We start from the raw sequence: 22,101 nt of genomic DNA on the forward strand, positions 1-22,101 counted from the left end.
GGAGATGGGGGATCAGGGAAGAGAAGTGAGAAATAGAAAAGAGAGCTAGATAGGCGCACACAGGTGCACGTGCACACACATAGACAAGACACGCACATGCATCCACAGATAAACACACACATGCGCACACACACAGATAATCACACATACATACATACACACGCGCGCACACACAGATACACACAAACACCCAGTCAGAGAGACAGAATGAGGCACATACACACGTGCATTTACACAAACACACACATACCCACACACATGCACGCACACACACGCACACACACACACACTCTAACATACATAAACACAGCCACATGCACACACACGTACACACACACACTCTAACATACATAAACACAGCCACATGCACACACACGTACACACACATGCACATACACAAACATGCAAATGCTGAAAATCACACACATTCTGACACATACAAGCACACATATACACGCACATACCCAAACATACACACGCATACACATGAACATACACAAACAAATTCACACATAGACACACAAATACACACACACACCCCCAAAGTCCAGGCAACATCCTCTATCAAATATCCCCTCATTCTTCTCCACTCCAGGGAAAATATCCCAACATGTTTAACCTTTCCCTGTAACTCAGTTCCTGAAGTCCGGGCAACATCCTCTATCAAATCTTCCCTCATTCTTCTACATTCCAGGGAATAAAGACCCAACCTGTTTAACCTTTCCCGGTAACTCAGTTCCTGAAGTCTGGGTAACATCCTAGTAAATCTTCTCTGCACTCTTTCTATCTTTTTGATATCTTTCCTGTTCTGCGACCAGACTGCACACAATACTCCAAATTTGGACTCATCAATGTCTTATACAACTTACCATAACATCCCATCTCCTGTACTCAATACTTTGATTTATGAAGGTCAAGATGCCAAAATCCACCTGTGATGCCACCACTTTCAGGGAATTATGTATCTGTATTCCCATTTCCCTCGGATCTCCCGCACTCCTCAGTGCCCAACCATTCACTGTGGACGTCCTTCCTTGGTTTGCCCTTCCAAAATGCAACACCTCACACTTGTCTGCATTAAATTCTATCACCCAATTTTCCCAGCTGGTCCAGATCCCTCTGCCAGCTTTGAAAACCTTCCTCGCTGACCTGAACATCCCCAATGGTTTTAAAGAAGGTCAGATATGCGATGACTGAGAGCAGTGGCTCAAGATGAAATTGCTTGTTTTTAGCGTGTGCCACTCACCTTCAGAGGCCACAGACTCGTGGGCGACCAGGAGAACTGTGGACGAGAAACAGAGTAAAGGAAAGTGTGACAGTGTGTACCCTGCCTATCACATTTCTACAGATATCATGCCCGCTCCTGCTTCAATTTCTTGATCCCCACCACCCTCCCGACCCCGAACGGTGAACATCTCACAGAGTCATGGCACCCTACAGCATGCTGATCGATTTGCCTGCCTTTGGCCCAGTTTACTGTGAAAGTTTCCTGATCCCTGCAACATCTCCATGGGCCTAGAAAGCTCTGCAGAAGGAACAGGCCATTTGGCCCATCTAATCTGTGCTGAACTATGCATTGATTAGCACCCAGACCATACCCCACCTATTGAACATTGTCTTAGGTGACACAATAGAGCCTGCGTTCGATTCAGCTGGCAGCTCAACCAACACTCTCACTATCTCTACGTGAAGAAGTTCAAGGTTCCGATTTATTGTCAGAGTACGTACATCACGTACGTGATGGATGGCATCTCACTGATTTTCAAACTTTTTTCTTTCCACACACATACCACCTTAAGTAATCCCTATGCCATAGGTACTCTGTGATTGGTAAAGGATTGTTTAAGGTGGTCTGTGAGTGGAAAAAAAGGTTGAGGATCACTGGTCTAGACCCAATTGTGACTGAACATAGAAAAATACAGCACAGTACAGGCTGTTCGGCCCTCAATGTTATGCCAACCAGTATATCCCTTCCTATGAATCAAAGTACTAAATCCTCCCTACCCCATAACCCTCTACTTTCCTTTCATCCATGTCTGTCTAAGATTCTGTTCAATATCCCCAATGTTCCAGCTTCCAGCACCATCCCCAGCAAGGCATTCCAGGCCCCCACATCTCTCTGTGTTAAAAAAAAACTTACCCCTGAACTTCCCTCCCTTCACTTTATACTGACATCCTCTGGTGTTTGCTGATCCTGCCCTGGGGAAATCTGGCACTGGTCATTCACCGTGTCTATGCCTCTCAGAATCTTGTAGACCTCTATCAAGTCTCCTGACATCCTTCTACGCTCCAAAGGGAAAAGTCCCAGCTCTGCTAAACTTGCCTCATAAGACTTGTTTCCCAATCCAGGCAACGTCCTGGTGAACCTCCTCTGCTGCCTCTCCAGAACTTCCACATCCTTCCTGTAATGAGGTGACCAGAACTGAACACAATTCTCCAAGTGGGGTCTCACCAGAGATTTGTAGAGTTATAACATGACCTCTCTACTCCTCAACTTAATCCCCCTATTAATGAAGCTCAGTGTCCCATAGGCCTTCTGAATTATCCTATCAACCTGCGCAGCGACCTTGAAGGATGTATGGATTGGGACCCCAAGGACCCTCTGTTCATTCACACTCTTAAGTAACTGACCATTAACCCTGGACTCAGCCTTCTGGTTTGTCCTTCCAAAATACATCACCTCTCACTGATATGGATTGAACTCCATCTGCCATTTCTCTGCCCAACTCTGCATCTCATCCATATCCTCTTGTAACCATCGACAACCTTCAGTTCCATCCAAAACTCCTCATGAAAACTTACTGACCCCCATTCTTCCACCTTATTTACAAAAATCACAAAGAGCAGGGGGTCCCAGAACAGATCCCTGTGACCCCTCCACTCGTCACCGACCTCCAAGCAGAATACTTTCCTTCCACCACTACTCTCTGCAAGCCAATTTTTTTATCCACATGGCCAGGATTCCACTGATCCCCTGCCTCATGACTTTCTGGACGAGTCTCTCATGGGGGACCTTGTCAAATGCCTTGCTAAAAACCACGTGGACCACATCTATCACCTGACCCTCATCAATTTCTTTTGTAACCACTATACAAAACTCAATTAGACTCGTGAGGCATGACATTCCCCTCACAAAGCTAGGCTAACTATCCTGGAGTAGTCTGGACTTCTCCAAATGCGCATAGATCCCATCCATAAGAATCCTTAAGGTTATGTAATATTAGGTCAGGTCCTTGGATGGCAGGGCTATGGGACAAGGCCGAATAACTGTTCAGCAACACAGAGAAGATGAGCCAAAGGTCCTGTATCTGTGACGTTGAGCGCTGAGATTCCCCGTGGCCGATTCACCATGGATTCGAAAGATGAGGTTAACATTACTCACCAACGTAGAAAACTAAACAGAGGCGCATCATAAAACTTCCTTCAGTCACATGTGAGAGTTTAAAAGATGGGAAGGGGATCACACAGGAGGGGAAGAGACCAGTGATGACACGATTCTCTGAAAGACATGGCAAAGCAAATTTTCAACATTCAGACTTCATTTTTCCCCCAAGGTAGGTTTACTAAGCATCGAAGACAACCTCGTTCACATCAAAAAGGCTTCTCACAAAAGAAAGGTTAAGTGTAAAGCCTTTACAGCCCCAGTGATCGGGACAGGGGTTCGAGTCCCGCACTGTCTATAAGGAGCTTGTATGTTTCTCACTGTGTCTGTGTAGGTTTTCTCCGGGGGCTCTGGTTTTCTCCCACTGTTCAAAGCATAACAGGGTGTAAATTCGGCAGAATGGATTTGTAGTACCAAATTTTGCCAGTTACACCGCTGAATGTCCAATTTACAATTATTTTTAAAAATAATAATATTAATGAGGGTAGGGCAATAGATGTGGTCTACGTGGATTATAGTAAGGTCTCCCATGAGAGACTTGTTCAGAAAGTTATGAGATACAGGATCCATATAACCTTGGCCGTGTGGATAAAAAATTGTATTGCAGATAGAAAGCAGAGAGTGGTGGTGGAAGGGAAGTATTCTGCCTGGAGGTCGGTGATGAGTGGAGGGGCCGCAAGGATGTGTTCTGGGACCCCCCCTGCTCTTTGTGAGTGTTGTAAATGATCAGGATGAAGAAGTGGATGGATGGGTCAGTAAGTTCGTGGATGACAGGAAGGTTGGAGGTGTGATGGAGCTGAAAGTTGTCAAAGGTTACAAGAGGATATCAACAGGATGTAGAGTTGGGCCAAGAAGTGGCAGATGGAGTTCAACCCAGTTAAGTGTAGGTTGATGCATTTTGGAAGGACAAATCAGAAGGCTGAGTCCAGGGTTAATGGTCAGTTACTTCAGACTGTGGATGAACAGAGGGACCTTGGGGTTCAAATCCATACATCCCTCAAGGTCGTCACACAGGTTCACAGGAGAGTTCAGAACACCTTATGGCAGTGGTTATTAACCTTTCTCTTTCCACTCACATCCCACTTAAATAATCTCTCTGCCATCAGTGCTCTGTGATTAGTAAGGGATTGCTTAAGGTGGTCTTCCCTCATTGACTTGTGATTAGCCCGGTTTCAGAACTCTAAAGGAAATGGGCCAATGACCATTTTTTTCAAGCTCAATATTTCAGTAACAATTGGGTCCAGAGCAGTGATTCTCCACCTTCCCTTTCCACCCACAGAGCACCTTCAGCAACACCTTACTGATCACAGAGCACTGATGGCACAGGGATTACTTCAAGTGGTCTGTGGGAGGGAAGAAAAAGGTTGAGAACCACTGGCCTATGGGACGCTGGGCTTCATTAAAAGGAGGATTGAGTTCAAGAGTCGAGAGGTTATGTTGCAGCTCTACAAATCTCTGATGAGACCCCACTTGGAGTATTGTGTTCAGTTCTGGTCACCTCATTACAGGAAGGATGTGGAAGCTACAAAGAGGGGGCAGAGGAGATTCACCAGGACATTGCCTGGATTGGGAAACAAGTCTCATGAGGCAAGGTTGGCAGAGCTGGGACTTTTCTCTCTGGAGCATAGAAGGATGAGAGGAAACTTGATAGAGGTCAACAAGATTATGAGAGGCTTCAATAGAGTGGACGGCCAGCACCTGTTTCCCAGGGCAGGATCAGCAAACACTAGAGGATGTCTGTACAAAGTAAAGGGAGAGAATTTCAGGGGTAAGTGGTTTTACACAGAGAGTTGTGGGGGCCTGGAATGCCTTGCTGGGGCTGGTAGTGGAGACTGGAACATTGGGGGAATTTAAGAGACTCTTAGACAGGCACACGAATGGAAGAAAAATAGAGGGTTCCAGGGTTGGGAAGGTTTATTGGAAGGAATATATGGGTCAGCACTACCTCGAGGCTTGAAGGACCTGTTCTGTGCTGTATTGGTCCATGTTATATTATTGATTAACTGGCAAGTGAGGGCAGCATGCAGCCACAGCAGAAGGAAGGATTTGGGAGTGCTGGTGCATGAGTCACCCGAGGTGGGCTTGCAGATGTGGTGGGCCATCCAGAACTGGAATGTTGACCTCCACTGCTGGAGGGATTCAAATCGGGAGCAGGGAGGTTCCTGCTGCAACTGTACAAGGTGCCGGTGAGGCCGCATCTGGAGTATTGAGTGCAGTTCTGGTCTCCCCACATGAAGAAGGACATACTAGGTTTGGAGGCAGTGCAGAGGAGGGTCACCAGGTTGATTCTAGAGATGGGGGTGTTAGCTTATAAGGAGAGATCGTCATCTGGGACTGTACTCGTTGGAGAGGGGATCTTATAGACACATTAAAACCCTGAAAGGCCTTGATAAGATGGAGGTAGGTAAGTTGTTCCCATTGGTGGGGGGGGGGGGGTGGCGGGTGGCAGACCAGAACTACAGAACATAGCCTCAAGATTCCAGGGGAGTAGATTTAGGATGGAGGTGAGGAGGAACTGCATTTCCCAGAGGGAGGTGAATCTATGAGATTCGCTGCGCATTGAAGCTGTGGAGATGTCCTCAGTAATTATAATTAAGACAGGGTTGGATAGATTTCTACAGCGTAGAGAAATTAAGGGATATGGGGGAAAGGCAAGAAGGTGGGGATGAGCCCTGATGCACCATAAACCAAGCAACAGCATGACGCTCACTATTTTGTTATGCTCCCCGTGTCTGCGTGGGTTTCCTCCGGGTGCTCCAGTTTCCTCCCACCCTTCAAAAACAGAGGTTGATTGGAAAATGCAATCGACACGGGCTCGTGGGACGGAAAGGCTGCACAGGCCTTTGATTTAAAAGAAGCGCCCATCTTTTTCCGTCCTGTTAAACGTGAAAAAAAATCGCAGAGGGCACCACCACTATTGCAGTTGGCAACCGCACCTCGGGGTTCAAACAAAATGGTTACTCATTCAGCCTCCTGAACTTAGCCCTCAACGGAATCAGACACGAGTTGTTGCAGAATCTGGGGGCTGGCACAGGCTGGGTTCTCAGATGCGGCTGGAGTTGGTTTGAGTTGAGTAAACAGGACAATTGCAGAGTGTGAGGCCAGAGAGCAGAGTTACCTTTTTGTGTCACCACTGGGACATACCTTGTAATCATTAAACCGGCAAACTAGCACCCGGCCCTGAAAGGAAGTCTGCTGAGATGTGGGTTATAGAAAGGAAGGGGCTGAGACAGCATACAGGATTGATATTGAAAACTTGGCTGAATGTGCCTGCGACTCATGGTGTTGGGACCATTATTGTTTGTTGTCTATATCAATGATCAGAATCAGAATTTATTGTCATGAACAGATCATGAAATTCTGTGTTTTGCGGCAGTGTCACAGTGCAAACATTCATATTATAACCATCGTACAACATCACTGTAAAAATAACAGTGCATGAAAAGCCAGGGAATGCCTTTGGCTCATGAATCATTCTGGAATCTGATGGCAGTGGGGAAGAAGCTGTCCTTGTACCGCTGATGCTCATCTTCAGGCTCCTGGACCTTTTCCCCAATCGTAGCAGAGTGAAGAGGGCCTGGCCTGGGGGGCAGGGTCTTTGAAGATAGAGGCTGCTTTTTGAAGACCCCGAATCATGTCGATGTCCTCGATGGAGTGAAGTCTGATGCCCGTGATGTCACTGGCCGAGTGAACAACCCGCTGGAGTTTATTCTTGTCCTGAAAGTTGGTGCCTCCGTACCAGGAATTGATGCAACCAGCCAGAATGCTCTCCGCAGACCATCTGTAGAGGTTTACAAGAGTTTTCGGTGACAGACCGAATCTCCTCCAACACCTCACAAAGTCTAGTTGCTGGCCAGCTTTATTTGTGATTGCATCAATGTGGAGGCTCCAGGACAGATCCTCGGAGATGTTGACACCCAGGAGCTTGATCTTCTTGACCCTCTCCATCAATGAGTCCCTCGATGAGGTTGTGTTCCCCTGACTCCCTCCTGAAGTCTGCCATCAGCTCATTGGTTTTGCCGACGTTGAGCACAAGGAGGTTGTCATGACACCATTCCTGTGGCACACCTCAGATTTCAGATTTATTGTCCGAGTACATGCATGACATCACATACAACCCTGAGATTCCTTTTATCTTCTTTTAAATCTTTAGTCCTGACAATAAATCCTGATTCTGATTCTTCTTAATCAAACAAATTATATTAAGGTAAAATTTTATTATAAAAAAATAAAATCTAATCCCATGACCAAAACTGAAGCTGTTTGGCAAAGAAAACAGAGAGAGAGAGAAATATCCCTGTCGCAGTAAGATATTACCTTATCAGCCAAAACCTCTGCTTTTGTCAAAGTTTCTGGCATTTTAGCTACAATATTTTGGTCAGTAGTATTTGAGAATCTAGATCAATAACATTTTTGAGAATGAATAGTAATTCAAGGAACAGCAAGAAAATAAAAAATGGCTTCCGCTCAGTGACTCATCACGTCATTGAATGTGGAAAGATTTCGCAAAACAATTTTGTTGTTAGTGTTCATATAAACTAAGAAATATTACATTTCAGCAATTTACAACATTATTTGGGCCACTACTGATAAGTAGTAGTGAAAACAATAGACAATAGGTGCTGGATTGGCCCTTCAAGCCAGCACCACCATTTATCAGATCATGGCTGAAATTTCTCTTTCAATAACCAATCCCAGCCTTATCCCCATAACCCTTAACTCCCCTGCCCACAAGAACATTATCCAACTCTCTCTTAAATCTATCCAACAAATCCACCCCCACTACCCTCTGTGGCAATGCATTCCACAGATCCACAACTCTCTGGGTAAAAAAAATTCTCCCCATTTCTGTGCTAAATGGCTTTCCCTGTATTCTTAAACTATGCCCTCTCGTCCTAGTCTCTCCCATCATTGGGAACATGTTCTCTGATTTCACCCTGTCAAGCCCTTTGATAATCCTAAATACCTCAATCATGTCTCCCTCATCCTTCTAAACTCCATCGCATATAATCCCAGTCTTTCTAACCTATCAGTGTATGTCAATCCTGCCATCCTGGAACTAACCTTGTAAATCTGCTCAGCACTCCCTCTATAGCAAGTATGTCCTTTCTTAAATATGGGGACCAGAACTGGATGCAATACTCTAAGTGAGGTCTCACCAGGGCCCTGTACAACTGCAGGAGGGCTTCTCTACTCCTATTCTCCAATCCCCTCTTTATGAAACCCAACATCCCGTTCACCTCCTTCACCACTCCCTGAACCTGCTCGCTAGTTTTCAATGACTGGTGAACAAGTACGCCCAGATCCCTTTGCATTACCCCACTCCCAGCTTAACACCATTTAAATAATATTCTGCTCTCTTGTTTCTGCCTGCAAAATGGACAACTTCATATTTACTCACATTAAACTTCATCTGTCATCTTTCCGCCCATTCCACTAAAGTCCCTCTCTAAGTATCCCTGCAATTTCCTAACGTCCTCCTCGCTCTTCACACTACCACCCAGTTTAGTGTCATCTGCGAATTTGCATATGTAGTTATTAATCCCCTCATCCAAATCATTTACATAAATGATAAACAAATGAGGGCCCAACACCGTCCCCTGCGGGACCCCACTCGTCACATCCTGCCATCAGAAAATGACCCATTTATCCCAACCCTTTGTTTCCTATTTCTCAACCAATTATCTATCTATGACAGCCCCCTACCCCCGATACCATGCTCCATGATTTTGAAAACTAGCCTCCTGTGTGGGACTTTATTGAAGGCTTTCTGGAAGTTCTTGTACACCACATCCACTGGCTCTCCCGAGTCCATCCTCCTTGCTACGTCCTCGAAAAATTCCAGGAGATTAGTCAAGCAAGATTTTCCTTTAAGGAACCCACACTGACTAGCTCCGATACTATTATTCCTTCCTAAGTGTTCTGCTATTTCTCCTATAATGATGGATTCCAATATCTTCCCCGATGTCAAGCTGACCCGTCTATAATTTCCCGTATTTTCTCTCCCTCTCTTCTTAAAACATACGTGTACGTCTGAGCCAAGTCAAAGAGGGATCGAATTAATGAGCTACACCAGGTAAGCAGCTTTCAATTAAGTTGTTTGTTATGTCTCATGCACAGAACTCGAGAACGAACACGAGGAGAAACCACATATCTGGCAACAGATGGAGCCCAAATTCGAACTGGCCTGCACTGCCACAGTGGGACCCGTTCGCCCTCTTGTTGAGAGTGATGTACAAATTGGCCCAAACAATGCATCATCTCAAGGTTTTAGAGGGGGCAGCCCTTCTACCAAGAGGCATTCGAATGCAGGCACAGAAATTAATTCACTTCATTAAACCAGTGAATCCGAGCCGGGAAACTCTGCACAAATTGGCAAGGAACGCAGAAGCGTGGGCGAAAGCCACACGGGAGATTTTAATTGAACACTATAAAACTAGCCTGTAGGAAATTGATAACACAGTGGCCCAAACTGAATTGACTGACCGGCTACGGGAGGCAGCCGCCAAAGCAGTAATCTGGAACAGGTGAAAAGCCAAGGACAAATTCAAAATCACAGATGTGGAGGTGCAGAGAAAGGTGTTGGATTCACTCCCCAGAACCAAACCCACAGGGGTCTCCACTCCACCACGGACCTCCAACATTTCTCGCATGTCCCCACTAACCCTCGAGTCAGCTTCCCAAGCTGAATGGACTGCGGCTCTGAACTCTCAGGACTGGCCCACACACACCTCCATCATTAATAAACTCACTAAACCACCCCCCCCCACACCACCACCGCCCAGCATGCACCACCCTGCAGCCAGCGGGAGCCACGACATAACCACCGGGTGCGAGCGAGCTCCCCAGGCACTTCCCCAGCGCATGCCACAGCCCCAGTCGGCTCTCCCTCCTTACACAGGCAGACACACAGGCTGGAGGGAAACCACGTGGCGGCGTTCGCTACTGCACACATTTCCACAGCAGGCTCCCACCCGAGGGTCCCGGCCCACCACAGCGACAGAGAGGCTAGCAGAGATGTAACTAGACACCCTAATTCCAGACAGAAGAATGTGAATTAGCGACTTAAACCAACTAAACCTGTGCTGATCATTGGAGACGCTAATGTTTCCCGCATTAAACAGTGCCCTAACAGGTACACACAATTGGACAGCTATCCAGGAGCTAAATTCATCCATGCAAATGCAATCCTGGAAAAATTGGAACCGTGCCATGAAATTAAAAAGGTGGTCTTATCAATTGGCATTAACAACTGGTCGCAAAGACCTCTCACAGTCATTAAACAGCTCCGGGGACTGCTTAACCAAGCTAGCATTAAATTCCCAAATGCCAGCTTCTGGGTGCCTGTAATAAACTATAGCCAGGCACTCCCAGAGAGGGAATGGGCTATCATGGAAGGGTTAAATGAGTTCATTAAAACCAGACAGCATCTCCCAGCAGACCCAGACAACCAGTTCAGGGTAGGCCCAGACAACATCCACTGGATGGAGCAAATGGACCAGGTGATGCTCATGGGGTGGATGAAGTCTTTAAACTAAATGAGACCACAAGCCCAGAGCAGCACACACCTCAACTAGGAAGAACCATTGTGAACCTTGCACAGACATTCTTCCCCAGTGAAACCCAGGAGAGGGTATTGAACAAGGGTCTCACCTTCGTCCCCACAGCCAAAATTCAAAAACAGCAGATCCAAGCAGACATGAGGCAATTCTACAGGAAAATTAAATTGATACACCACTTCAGTGGCTCAGAGTCCACCAGGACACCCTTCTGCCCACCCTGAAGGTGGGAACCCAAACCAGAAGAAATCCCGGGGGCCATCCTAGAGTTCATATTAGAAGCAGAGGAGGCCATACGGCAGATAGACATGGAGAAGGAGGGATCTAACCTGACTAGGAAAGAGAGACAGGCCTTGACAGAGTTGAGGAATAACAAGGAAATAGTCATAAAACCAGCAGACAAGGGCAGCAGCATTGTCATCATGGAGAGACAGCAATCCTTGCTGGAAGCACACAGACAACTCAACAACACAGAACACTCCACCAAACTGACAGGGCCCATCTTCAGACAGACACAAGAGGAGATTAGAGAAATCCTACAAGGTCTACCCAAGGCCAAACGCATCACCAAAAAAACAACTAGAGTACCTAAAGGGAACACAACCACGAGAAAGAAAATTCTACATCCTACCCAAAATACACAAGAACCCAAACACCTGGACAATACTGGGTCAGGTCCCACCAGGCAGACCCATCGTATCAGACTGCGGCAGTGAATCCTACCATGTAGCAGAATACATAGACTCCTTCCTGAACCCCTGGCACAGAAACACCCAGTTACATTAAGGACACATACCACTTCACACAAATAGTGAACTCACTAACGGTCCCGCAGGGTTCTATCCTCTTTAATATGGAATTGAAAGCCTGTACACAAACATAGAAACGGACAGGAGCATACAGGCGGTCAGGAACATCTTAGAGAAATACCCAGACCCAGACAGACTGGACGAGGCCCTAGTCCAGCTACTCCGGCTGTGACTGACCAAGAACGACTTTGAATTCAATGACAAATTCTACCTCCAAATAAAGGGGACAGCCATGGGGAAAAAGTTTGCCCCTGCCTATGCCAACATATACATGGCAGAGTGGGAGGAAACAGCATTTGAGAGGTGCCCCAAACTACCCATGCAATACTACAGATACTTAGATGACATTTGGGGAATGTGGACACACACAGAGACAGAGCTGACAGAGTTTATAGATATCTTAAACAGCCATCATCCCTCTATCAGCGTAAAGGCAACCACATACACACAGAAAATTGACTTCCTAGACACCACAGTCTTCAAACAACCACTGGAGCAGGATGGACAGAAATTGGCCACCAAAGTCTACTTCAAGACTACAGAAATACACACACTCCAACACACGACCAGCCACCACTCAAAACACACCTTCAGAGGGATTGTCAAGTCCCAGCTAACCCACTTCCACCGTGTCTGCACAAAAGAGGAGGACTTTAACCAGGCCATAACCATCCTCTTCACTGCTCTGAGATAGAGAGGGTACACCAGACGCAGACTCAAAACACATTGAAGGGACTCAGGGACCCAAGGCCTAGGGAATGAGATAACCCTCAAACTCTCCGTCATAACAGGCAACAGCCAGACAGCCCTCAAGGTACACACAGTAGTAAAAACTAAATTTGAGCCACTCAAACAAAATTTAAACACCCTCAGCCAATACAAAATTGTATCAGCCTTCAAGAGGGCCAGAAATTTGAAAGACCTCCTGGTCAGCACAAAACTACACACTGTCCCAAACTGCAGTCAGAGCCAATGTGGGGCCTGCAAACATTTGAGGACACACAGAAACATTCAGAATAAAAAAACCAACAAATGGGCTCAGATAGAACAAAGGATCACTTGTGAACAAAAGAACCTAGTCTATGCAATCAGATGCAGGAGATGCCGCATCCTATACATAGGGAAAACAGGAAGTCTACGAACCCGCATTAATGGGTACCTGAGCAACATCAAAGCCAAGGACCAACATAGGCCAGTAAGCAGACACTACCTGCAACATGGAGTGGAGTAACTAGAAATCCTAGGCTGACAGACAGGCATGAACTGGACAACGCCACAAAGAAAGATAGCAGAACGGAGGTGGATAGAACTACTAGGAACCACAAAACCAAATGGATTAAATGAAGCTTAGGCAGACAAGTTAGGGGATCAAATTAACCAAGCTTAGCCACATGTACAATAGAGCCTAAAGGGTTAAAATACCGAATCCCAACTAACTAAGTACTAATCAATGGTTCAGGCATAGGGACCATCAGACACTACCCCATCCACCCCACTATAGCCCCGGGCACCAAGCACCACACAGCACATCAGCACACACCCTGGCGAAGCCCTCATTCAAAGCTGGGGTACCAAACACAACACACCAGCAATCATCTGGAAGAGGGAGACCCACAGATCCACAGGAGAGACCCAAGGGAATCAGGCCCAAGACAAACAAACAATACCCACCACAATTCAAAGAAATTCCCCCCTCTTCTCTCCTCTCTCTTTTCTCCACATCTTTCCCCCTTTCCTCTTTTTCCTCCCCCTCCCCCTCCATCACCACTCCAATCCCTGACCCAACCCCCCCCACCCCCCACCCCAATACTGTCTAACGGTCCACTACCCAAGTACTAACCCACTGGATGACAATGACGAGAATAAGGTGCACCCTGGGGTGTGAGGCAATTGAATGAGCAGGGCCGACGATGACCCGGAAAGGGATTCACCAACTGAGCCATCCAGTGGTCCCTCTGTTGAGCGAGTCAAAAGAACCAAAGATTTGTTGATCAAAACCAAGGCTTTCATTAACTAAAAGACTGGAGCATATCACAAGTAGGTCGACCAGTCCAGAATGACCTGGTCTGGCGAGGAGCAATCCTTTAAAACCTGCCAATAGGTGTGGCTACACTCTCAGCCAATCACAGTCATCCTACACTACAATCTGTACATATACACATTGGTAATAGAATCTGTGCTATCACACCCTCCAAAAATTCCCAAACCCCCAACTACCCAAACCCATCCTCTCCCCAAAAACCCCCACCAAAACCAACCCCCACCACAACCCCTACCCAACTGCACCCTAACTGAATACCCCAAAATTCAAACCCTGCCATAACACCCTCCCTACACAACCCCAAACACCTCAGGGACACCCTAACCCAGACCTCAACCTACAGACACCAACACCAAACACCCCACAATATCCACCATATAACTCCCAACCCTGACTCCCCCACCTACCCAGGCAAAAAAAAAACCCCAGGCAACCCAGGACCAAGCCACCCCATGAACTGGAAATGAAGGGAGCCTAACCTGAGTTTCCCTACCAAGCCTGAATCCTACCACTCCCACCCCACCAACACCCCACCAACACCCCTTACCATTACTCCTTTCCATTACTCCCCAACTAACCCAGATCCCCACTCCCAAAAGAAAACCCTCCCACCAACCAACAGCAGAACTCCCAGACCAGGGAACAGGAGAGAGCACAAGCCCACCCTAATCCAGGACCAACCACACCTGAACCTCCAAAACAACCAAAACAGGAACCCCACACATGCCCTCATACCTCACAGCAGACCCAGACACTGGGCAATACAGACTCCCCAGGGCAGGACACAATCACAGATCACAAAGGCTTTCTTACCCAAACTCAGCCTTAAAGGATCCCCCCAAATAACCCAAAATTAATTCCACAAGGCCCTAAGGCCTGACAGCAAACTCCAACAGGCACTGCCTGATGTAGACTCTCTAGACCAGGACACAACCAGAGAGCATAAAGGCACCCTTACCCAGACTTAACCCGAACCCTAACCCCCCCAAATAACCCCATATGGGCCTTAAGTCCATTCAGCTAACTCTGCCAGGCATTGATCAGGACAGACCCCCATGCCAGGACACAATCAGGAATCACAGCAGCAACTTTACCCAGACTTCACCTTATCTGAAACACCCAACATCCCAAAATCAATCCCACAAGGTCCTTCAAGGTCTGACAGCAAACTCCAACAGGCACTGCCTGATGTAGATTCTCTAGGCCAGGACACAACCAGAGAGCATAAAGACACCCTTAACCAGACTCAACCCCATTCAAAGACAACCCAAATAGAACCCCCACAACAACTGCAATCCCCACAACAGACTCCATGGGCCAGCACACTTATGACAAATTACAGGGACACCCTAACACAGACCTGAGCTTATCAAGAAACACCCCCAATAACCCCAACATTAACTCTAGCCCTAACACCATACAAATTGTAAAATCTTTTGAATAAATGATATAGAGACCTACCGGGGAAGATACGAGGCCAACAGAGGCTAGAAGCAGACACAGTGTAATGAAAACATGGGCCAGCACAAAGTGGCAGTTCAGAGTGACACAGAACCCCAGAGAGGGGAAACAAGTGAACACAAGGGGGATGATTATCCCGCTGCCCACTTATTGACAACCTAACCCTAAACCCAACCCCACACCTAAACCCAACCCCACACCTAACTGAGCACCGATGTTAAACACACCACTGACCCTAACCTCAATCCCAACCCTTGAAATGTGGTGCAAGACCATAAGAAATCCACAACATTGACTTAACACTAACCCTCATTTCTCCCCCATTACTTCCTACCTCTAGAAGGGGATACCCACCCCCAACCATGGAGAGGCCTAATCCCACTAAGAGCCAGGGACAGGTCCAGGGTAATGAAAGCATTCTCCAACCAAAAGTGGCAGTTTACAGTTACCCAGAACCTCCTAGATAAGTGATCATGCGTCATGACAACCGAACTCTAAATGTACATAAGCAAGACTTCGGGTTTGAGCCCTTAGAACCATAGACCACAGAACAATTACAGCACAGAAACAAGCCCCTCGGCCCTTCTTGTCTGTGCTGAACCAGTATTTTTTTGTCTTGTCCCTTTGATCTGCAATCAGTCTGTTTTCATCCATATTTCTTCTATCCATGTACCTGTGCCAATTTTTCTTAAATAATAACATTGAGCCTGCATCTACCACTTCAACTGGATGCTAATTCGACACTCCCACCACTCTCGGTATGAAGAAGTTCCCCCTAAAATTTTCCCCTTTCACACTTAACCCATGTCCTCTCATTTGTATCTCATCTCCCTCAGTGGAAAAACCCCACCTACATTTACTCTGTCTGTCCCCCTCATAATTTTAAATACCTCGATCAAGTCTCCCCTCATTCTTCTACGGTCCAGGGAGTAAAGTCCCAACCTGTACCATAATACACATCAAATCAAAACCCGATTTGAGTCATCAACCACACACATGATTCCCAAGAGGGGAAGCCCATTGTTTCCCTGAACCTGGACCACTGACCCCAGACGAGCCCCAGATGGAATCACCTCCTTGACAGCCCATCACTGCGACACTTGAATGGCCATTTCCGCCGAACCCCAGCGGCAACCCCCACAATGAGGACCCCTTCTATAGATCAGGAGCATGTGGGTAGGGGTTGGGGGGAAGTTGCCGGTCCAACCAGAATTGGAGGAGAGGCCCCGCCAGGTAGGCAAAGAGCAGCTGCACCACGGTGCGGGCCGCAGAAGTGTCAGGCTTCACGCCAGAAAGGATGCGGCTGGCCTTGCTGATCTACTCCAGCGTTCAACCCTGGGGTCTACACTATAAAAGTTGATGCATCCCTTTGTCGGACAGAGACCCCCAGAAACGGCTTTCGAGGCTGAAAGCAGTAAGTGTCCAATAAAGAGTTAACTGGACCAGTTCTGAACACTGGGTTCTTTGCATCGGGAAGTGGCAGTTTCGCTACAACATCCCTCTCCCTTCACTTTGTATAGACATCCTCTGGTGATTGATATTCCCGCCCTAGGTAACGGGCGCTATCTCTACCTCTTCTGGCAATAGGAAAAGCAAAGGCAACTGCATGGGAGTGTAGCCCAGGCCATTTTAAACCAGCTGACTTACTTATTCTGAAATTTCTGAGAGCTCCCAAACATATACACTCAGAAGATTATGCTCGTGCATGAAGGAAACGTTCCACATCATAATGATAGTCCTCGGTTGTCTCATCGGTGGAACATTTATATACATGAAGGTGATTCTGAGGTAGAGATGCTGATTGGTTCAGATCAGTGGTTCTCAACCTTTCTCTTCCCACTCACCAAAACTTTTAAGTAATCCTGATGCCATCGGTGCTCTGTGATCAGTAAGGGGTTGCTTAAGATGGTCCGGAATGGGAAGGGAAGGTTGAGAATTACTGCTCTTGACCCAATTGTGACTGAAATATTTGGCTGGAGAAAAATGGTCATTGACCCATTTCCTTTGGAGTTCTGAAACCGGGCACATCACGAGTCAATGAGGGATGATTAAAACAGTAGTTTTCAAACCTTGTTCTTTCCACTCACAGATGACCCTGATCACAGACGCTCTGATTACAGAGCACCGAGGGCATCGGGATTACTTAAAGTGGTCTGTGAGTGGAAAGAACAAGGTTGAGAACCACTGTTTTAATCGTCTCTCATTGACTCGTAATGTGCCCGGTTCCAGAACCCCAAAATAATTGGGTCAATTACCATTTTTCTCAAGCAGATTATTTCAGGAACAATTGGGTCTCGAGCAGTGATTCTCAACCTCCCCTTCCCACTCACAGACCACCTTAAACAATCCCTTACTGATCACAAAGCACAGGGGTTACTTAAAATGGTCTGTGAGTGGAAAGGAAAAGGTTGAGACCCAATGCATGATCAACCCCAGCGTACGGATCTTTATCCTTACTATATAAAGTCGGACCTGCTGAGTTTCTGCAGCATTAGATCTGTCCAAAGGAACCTGAGTCCTTTCTGGGGAGCAAAAGTTCCATCGATTTACCTGAGTTCCCTCTGCTCGGCATCTTCCACGACCTCCACTGGTTTCCAGCCCACCACCGTCACCTTGAACAGCAGATGGGCTTGGGTCGCCTCCGTGCTCGAGCTTCAAGTCTACTTTAGATTGTGAAATGAGCAACTCAACTTGGCCAACACCCCCCCTCCCCCACCCCACCCCCCACTCTACCCACAAATAAAAGCTGTGTGGGCTAGCAATGGAGAGTCCACTGGAAAAAATAAGGACTTTGCCCTCTGAAGCATTTGTCTTTGCAAATCAAGGGTTAAGAGATAGGGAAGTTTTTTTTTCAACAGCAAAGCCCCAGACAACAGGATTGTAACAGGACGATCCCTCAATCTCATGTTCCCTGAGCTTGCAACCTGTAAAAACACTTCCTCCCTCCCCCAACCCACCCCCCCCCACAGTGGCCTCACATCCCAAGAGTGGGTTGATACCCTGACAGCACCAATATCCCCTGCACCCACATCACCCACCCCCCCACTCCCTCACCCCCCCACCCCCGGCAATGCATTTGAGGCACCCCAACATCTTACCTGGGACACCTCCCTGAAACTGAGTTCCAACCACCTCCACCTCTTTTCCTCTCAAGCTTGTGCCCTTGACTGTAGAATTAGGTCTTTAGACATCCACCCGAGGGAGGGGACACCAGGGGTACATTCTTTTTGTGGGTTGTGGGTGTCTGCAATGTCTGGGTGGAGAGTTTGATGGGGTCTGAAACATTGGGGGGGAACCCGCAGACAGAAAGAAAGAAAGAGGGTTAGAGTGAATGTGGAGAGGCTTCTTACCTTGGAGAGATACAAACGAGAGGACATGAGCTGAGAGTTAGGGGAAACATGAAGGGGAGGGAGCTTCTTCACCCAGAGACCGGTGGGTGTGTGGAACGAGCTTCCGGATGAAGTGGCGGAGGCAGCTTCCGTGTTAGGAGAAGTTGGAGATGTATCTGGACGGGAATGGAGCAGAGGGTTATGGGCTCAGGTAGGTCAGTGGGCTGAGGTGGAAAAAGTGTTTGGTGTGGACTAGAAGGGCCAGATTGCCCTGTTTCTGTGCTGTAATTGCAACATGGGGTTAGGGAGGGTTTAGCTGCAGGAAGGAGATCAGAAAGATTCAAAGAGAGTCGAGAAGATTTACTGGGATGTTGCCGGGTCTTCAGGAGTTGAGTTGCAGGGAAAGATTAAAGCGGCTAGGACATTTTTCCCTTGGAACGAAGAAAAATGAGGGGAGATTTGATCTAGGTTCACAAAATTATGAGGATTATTGACAGAGTAAATGTGAATAGGCTCTTTCCACTTAGATTAGGAGAGATAGATATGAGAGTGTGGCCACTGGAATCGGAGTGGACGAACGAAATAACTACACAAGGAATTTCTAGATGGAATCAAATGAACTTACTCTTCATCACACGCATGACCTTTCAAAAGCCAGAATCGCGCACTCGACCCACGCTGACATCATCAGGCACTGACTACACTTGGTCAGTTCGATGCCTTCTGGGAGTTGTAGTGCCCCTCGGTAGAAAAAACCAACCTACATTTACTCTCTCTGTCCCTCTCATAATTGTAAATACCACAATCAAATCTCCCCTCATTCTTCTACGCTCCAGAGAATAAAGTCCCAACCTGTTTAACCTTTCCCTGTATCTCAGTTCCTGAAGTCCGGGCAACATCCTCTATCAAATTCCCCTCATTCTTCAACACGCCAGGGAATAAAGTCCCAACCTGTTTAACCTTTCCCTGTAACTCAGTTCCTGAAGTCCGGACAACATCCTCTATCAAATCTCCACTCATTCTTCTGCACTCCAGAGAATAAAGTCCCAACCTGTTTAAACTTTCCCTGTAACTCAGTTCCTGAAGTCCGGGCAACATCCTTTATTAAATCTCCCTTCATTCTTCTACACGCCAGGGAATAAAGTCCCAACCTGTTTAACCTTTCCCTGAATGTTAGTTCCTGAAGTCCGGGCCACATCCTAGTAAATCTTCTCTGCACTCTTTCAATCTTACTTATACCTTTCCTGCAGGGCTCAAGCCAGAAATGTTTGGGATATATCTTTGCGTTTTTTAATAAACATACAAACTTTATTCAAACTACAATATTATCAATACAAAACACACATGGACCGACAACAAAAACCAGAATCCACCATTACATGTGTCAACCAAATCGTGAGTGGCAGTAATTATGATTGCCTCTCTATTGTACCAGAATACACATCAAATCAAAACCTGATTTGAGTCATCAACCACACACATGATTCCCAAGAGGGGAAGCCCACCATTTCCCTGAACCTGGACCACTGACCCCAGATGAGCCCCAGATGGAATCACCTCCTTGACCGCCCGTCACTGCGACACTTGAATGGCCATTTCCGCCGAACCCCAGCGGCAACCCCCACAATGAGGACCCCTTCTGTAGATCAGGAGCATGTGGGTAGGGGTTGGGGGGAAGTTGCCGGTCCAACCAGAATTGGAGGAGAGGCCCCGCCAGGTAGGCAAAGAGCAGCTGCACCACGGTGCAGGCCGCAGAAGTGTCAGGCTTCACTCCAGAAAGAATGCGGCTGGCCTTGCTGATCTACTCCAGCGTTCAACCCTGGGGTCTACACTATAAAAGTTGATGCATCCCTTTGTCGGACAGAGACCCCCAGAAACGGCTTTCGAGGCTGAAAGCAGTAAGGGTTTTCTCAGGTTAACTTGGTGTCCAATAAAGAGTTAACTGGACCAGTTCTGAACACTGGGTCTTTGCATCGGGAAGTGGCAGTTTCGCTAAAACATCCCCCTCCCTTCACTTTGTATAGACATCCTCTGGTGATTGATATTCCCGCCTTAGGTAACGGGCGCTAACTCTACCTCTTCTGGCAATAGGAAAAGCAAAGGCAACTGCATGGGAGTGTAGCCCAGGCCATTTTAAACCAGCTGACTTACTTATTCTGAAATTTCTGAGAGCTCCCAAACATATACACTCAGAAGATTATGCTCGTGCATGAAGGAAACGTTCCACATCATAATGATAGTCCTCGGTTGTCTCATCGGTGGAACATTTATATGCATGAAGGTGATTCTGAGGTAGAGATGCTGATTGGTTCAGATCAGTGGTTCTCAACCTTTCTCTTCCCACTCACCAAAAACTTTAAGTAATCCTGATGCCATCGGTGCTCTGTGATCAGTAAGGGGTTGCTTAAGGTGGTCCGTGAATGGGAGGGGAAGGTTGAGAATTACTGCTCTTGACCCAATTGTGACTGAAATATTTGGCTGGAGAAAAATGGTCATTGGCCCATTTCTCCTGGAGTTCTGAAACCGGGCACATCTCGAGGCAATGAGGGACGATTAAAACAGTGGTTTTCAAACCTTGTTCTTTCCACTCACAGATGACCCTTACTAATCACAGAGCACCGATGGCATCGGGATTACTTAAAGTGGTCTGTGAGTGGAAAGAACAAGGTTGAGAACCACTATTTTAATCGTCCCTCATTGACTTGTGATGTGCGTATTTCCAGAACCCCAAAATAATTGGGCCAATTACCATTTTTCTCAAGCAGATTATTTCAGGAACAATTGGGTCTCGAGCAGTGATTCTCAACTTCCCCTTCCCACTCACAGACCACCTTAAGCAATCCTTTACTGATCACAGAGCACAGGGGTTACTTAAAGTGGTCTGTGAGTGGAAAGGAAAAGGTTGAGACCCAATGCATGATCGACCCCAGCGTACGGATCTTTATCCTCACTATATAAAGTTGGACCTGCTGAGTTTCTGCAGCATTAGATCTGTCCAAAGGAACCTGAGTCCTTTCTGGGGAGCAAAAGTTCCATCGATTTACCTGAGTTCCCTCTGCTCAGCGTCTTCCACGACCTCCACTGGTTTCCTGCCCACCACGGTCACCCTGAACAGCAGATAGGCTCGGTTCGCCTCTGTGTTCTGGCTTCAAACCTACTTTAGATTGTGAAATGAGCAACTCAACTTGGCCAACACCACCCACCCCCCACTACCCACAAATAAAAGCTGTGTGGGCCAGCAATGGAGAGTCCACTGGAAAAAATAGGGACTTTGCCCTCTGAAGCATTTGTCTTTTCAAATCAAGGGATAAGAGATAGGGAGGGATTTTTTTTTTCTCAACACCGTGTCCCAGACAACAGGATTGTAACAGATCGGTCCCTCAATCTCATGTTCCCCATGCTTGCAACCCGTAAAAACACTTCCTCCCCCCCATCCCCCACAGTGGCCTCACATCCCAAGAGTGGGTTGATACCTCGATGGTACTCACCTCCTCTGGACCTACACCACCCACCCACTCCC

The 22,101-nt window shown here is 47.1% G+C and overlaps 1 protein-coding gene across 6 annotated transcripts in view; it reads right to left on the reverse strand.

Annotated features, from left to right (window-relative positions):
- The window catches only part of LOC138758297 (scavenger receptor cysteine-rich domain-containing protein DMBT1-like), a 141,159-nt gene extending 119,397 nt beyond the window's left edge, over positions 1 to 21,762 (reverse strand). For 2 of the 6 annotated variants that reach the window (XM_069927009.1, XM_069927008.1), the window contains exons 1-3: positions 17,803 to 17,882; positions 3,383 to 3,499; positions 1,247 to 1,282 (exon numbers count right to left, since the gene is read on the reverse strand). In XM_069927009.1, the coding sequence (XP_069783110.1) occupies positions 1,247 to 1,282; positions 3,383 to 3,499; positions 17,803 to 17,824 (175 nt within the window). In that variant the 5' untranslated portion in view covers positions 17,825 to 17,882. Of the gene's footprint in view, positions 1 to 1,246; positions 1,283 to 3,382; positions 3,500 to 17,802; positions 17,890 to 19,206; positions 19,323 to 21,625 lie in introns of those variants that run through there. The other 4 variants (XM_069927011.1, XM_069927012.1, XM_069927010.1 and 1 more) reach the window with 4 other exon arrangements.
- Positions 21,763 to 22,101: the final 339 nt, after the last annotated feature.

This window comes from Narcine bancroftii, chromosome 3, assembly GCF_036971445.1.
Source record: "Narcine bancroftii isolate sNarBan1 chromosome 3, sNarBan1.hap1, whole genome shotgun sequence".
Taxonomy (NCBI): domain Eukaryota; kingdom Metazoa; phylum Chordata; class Chondrichthyes; order Torpediniformes; family Narcinidae; genus Narcine; species Narcine bancroftii.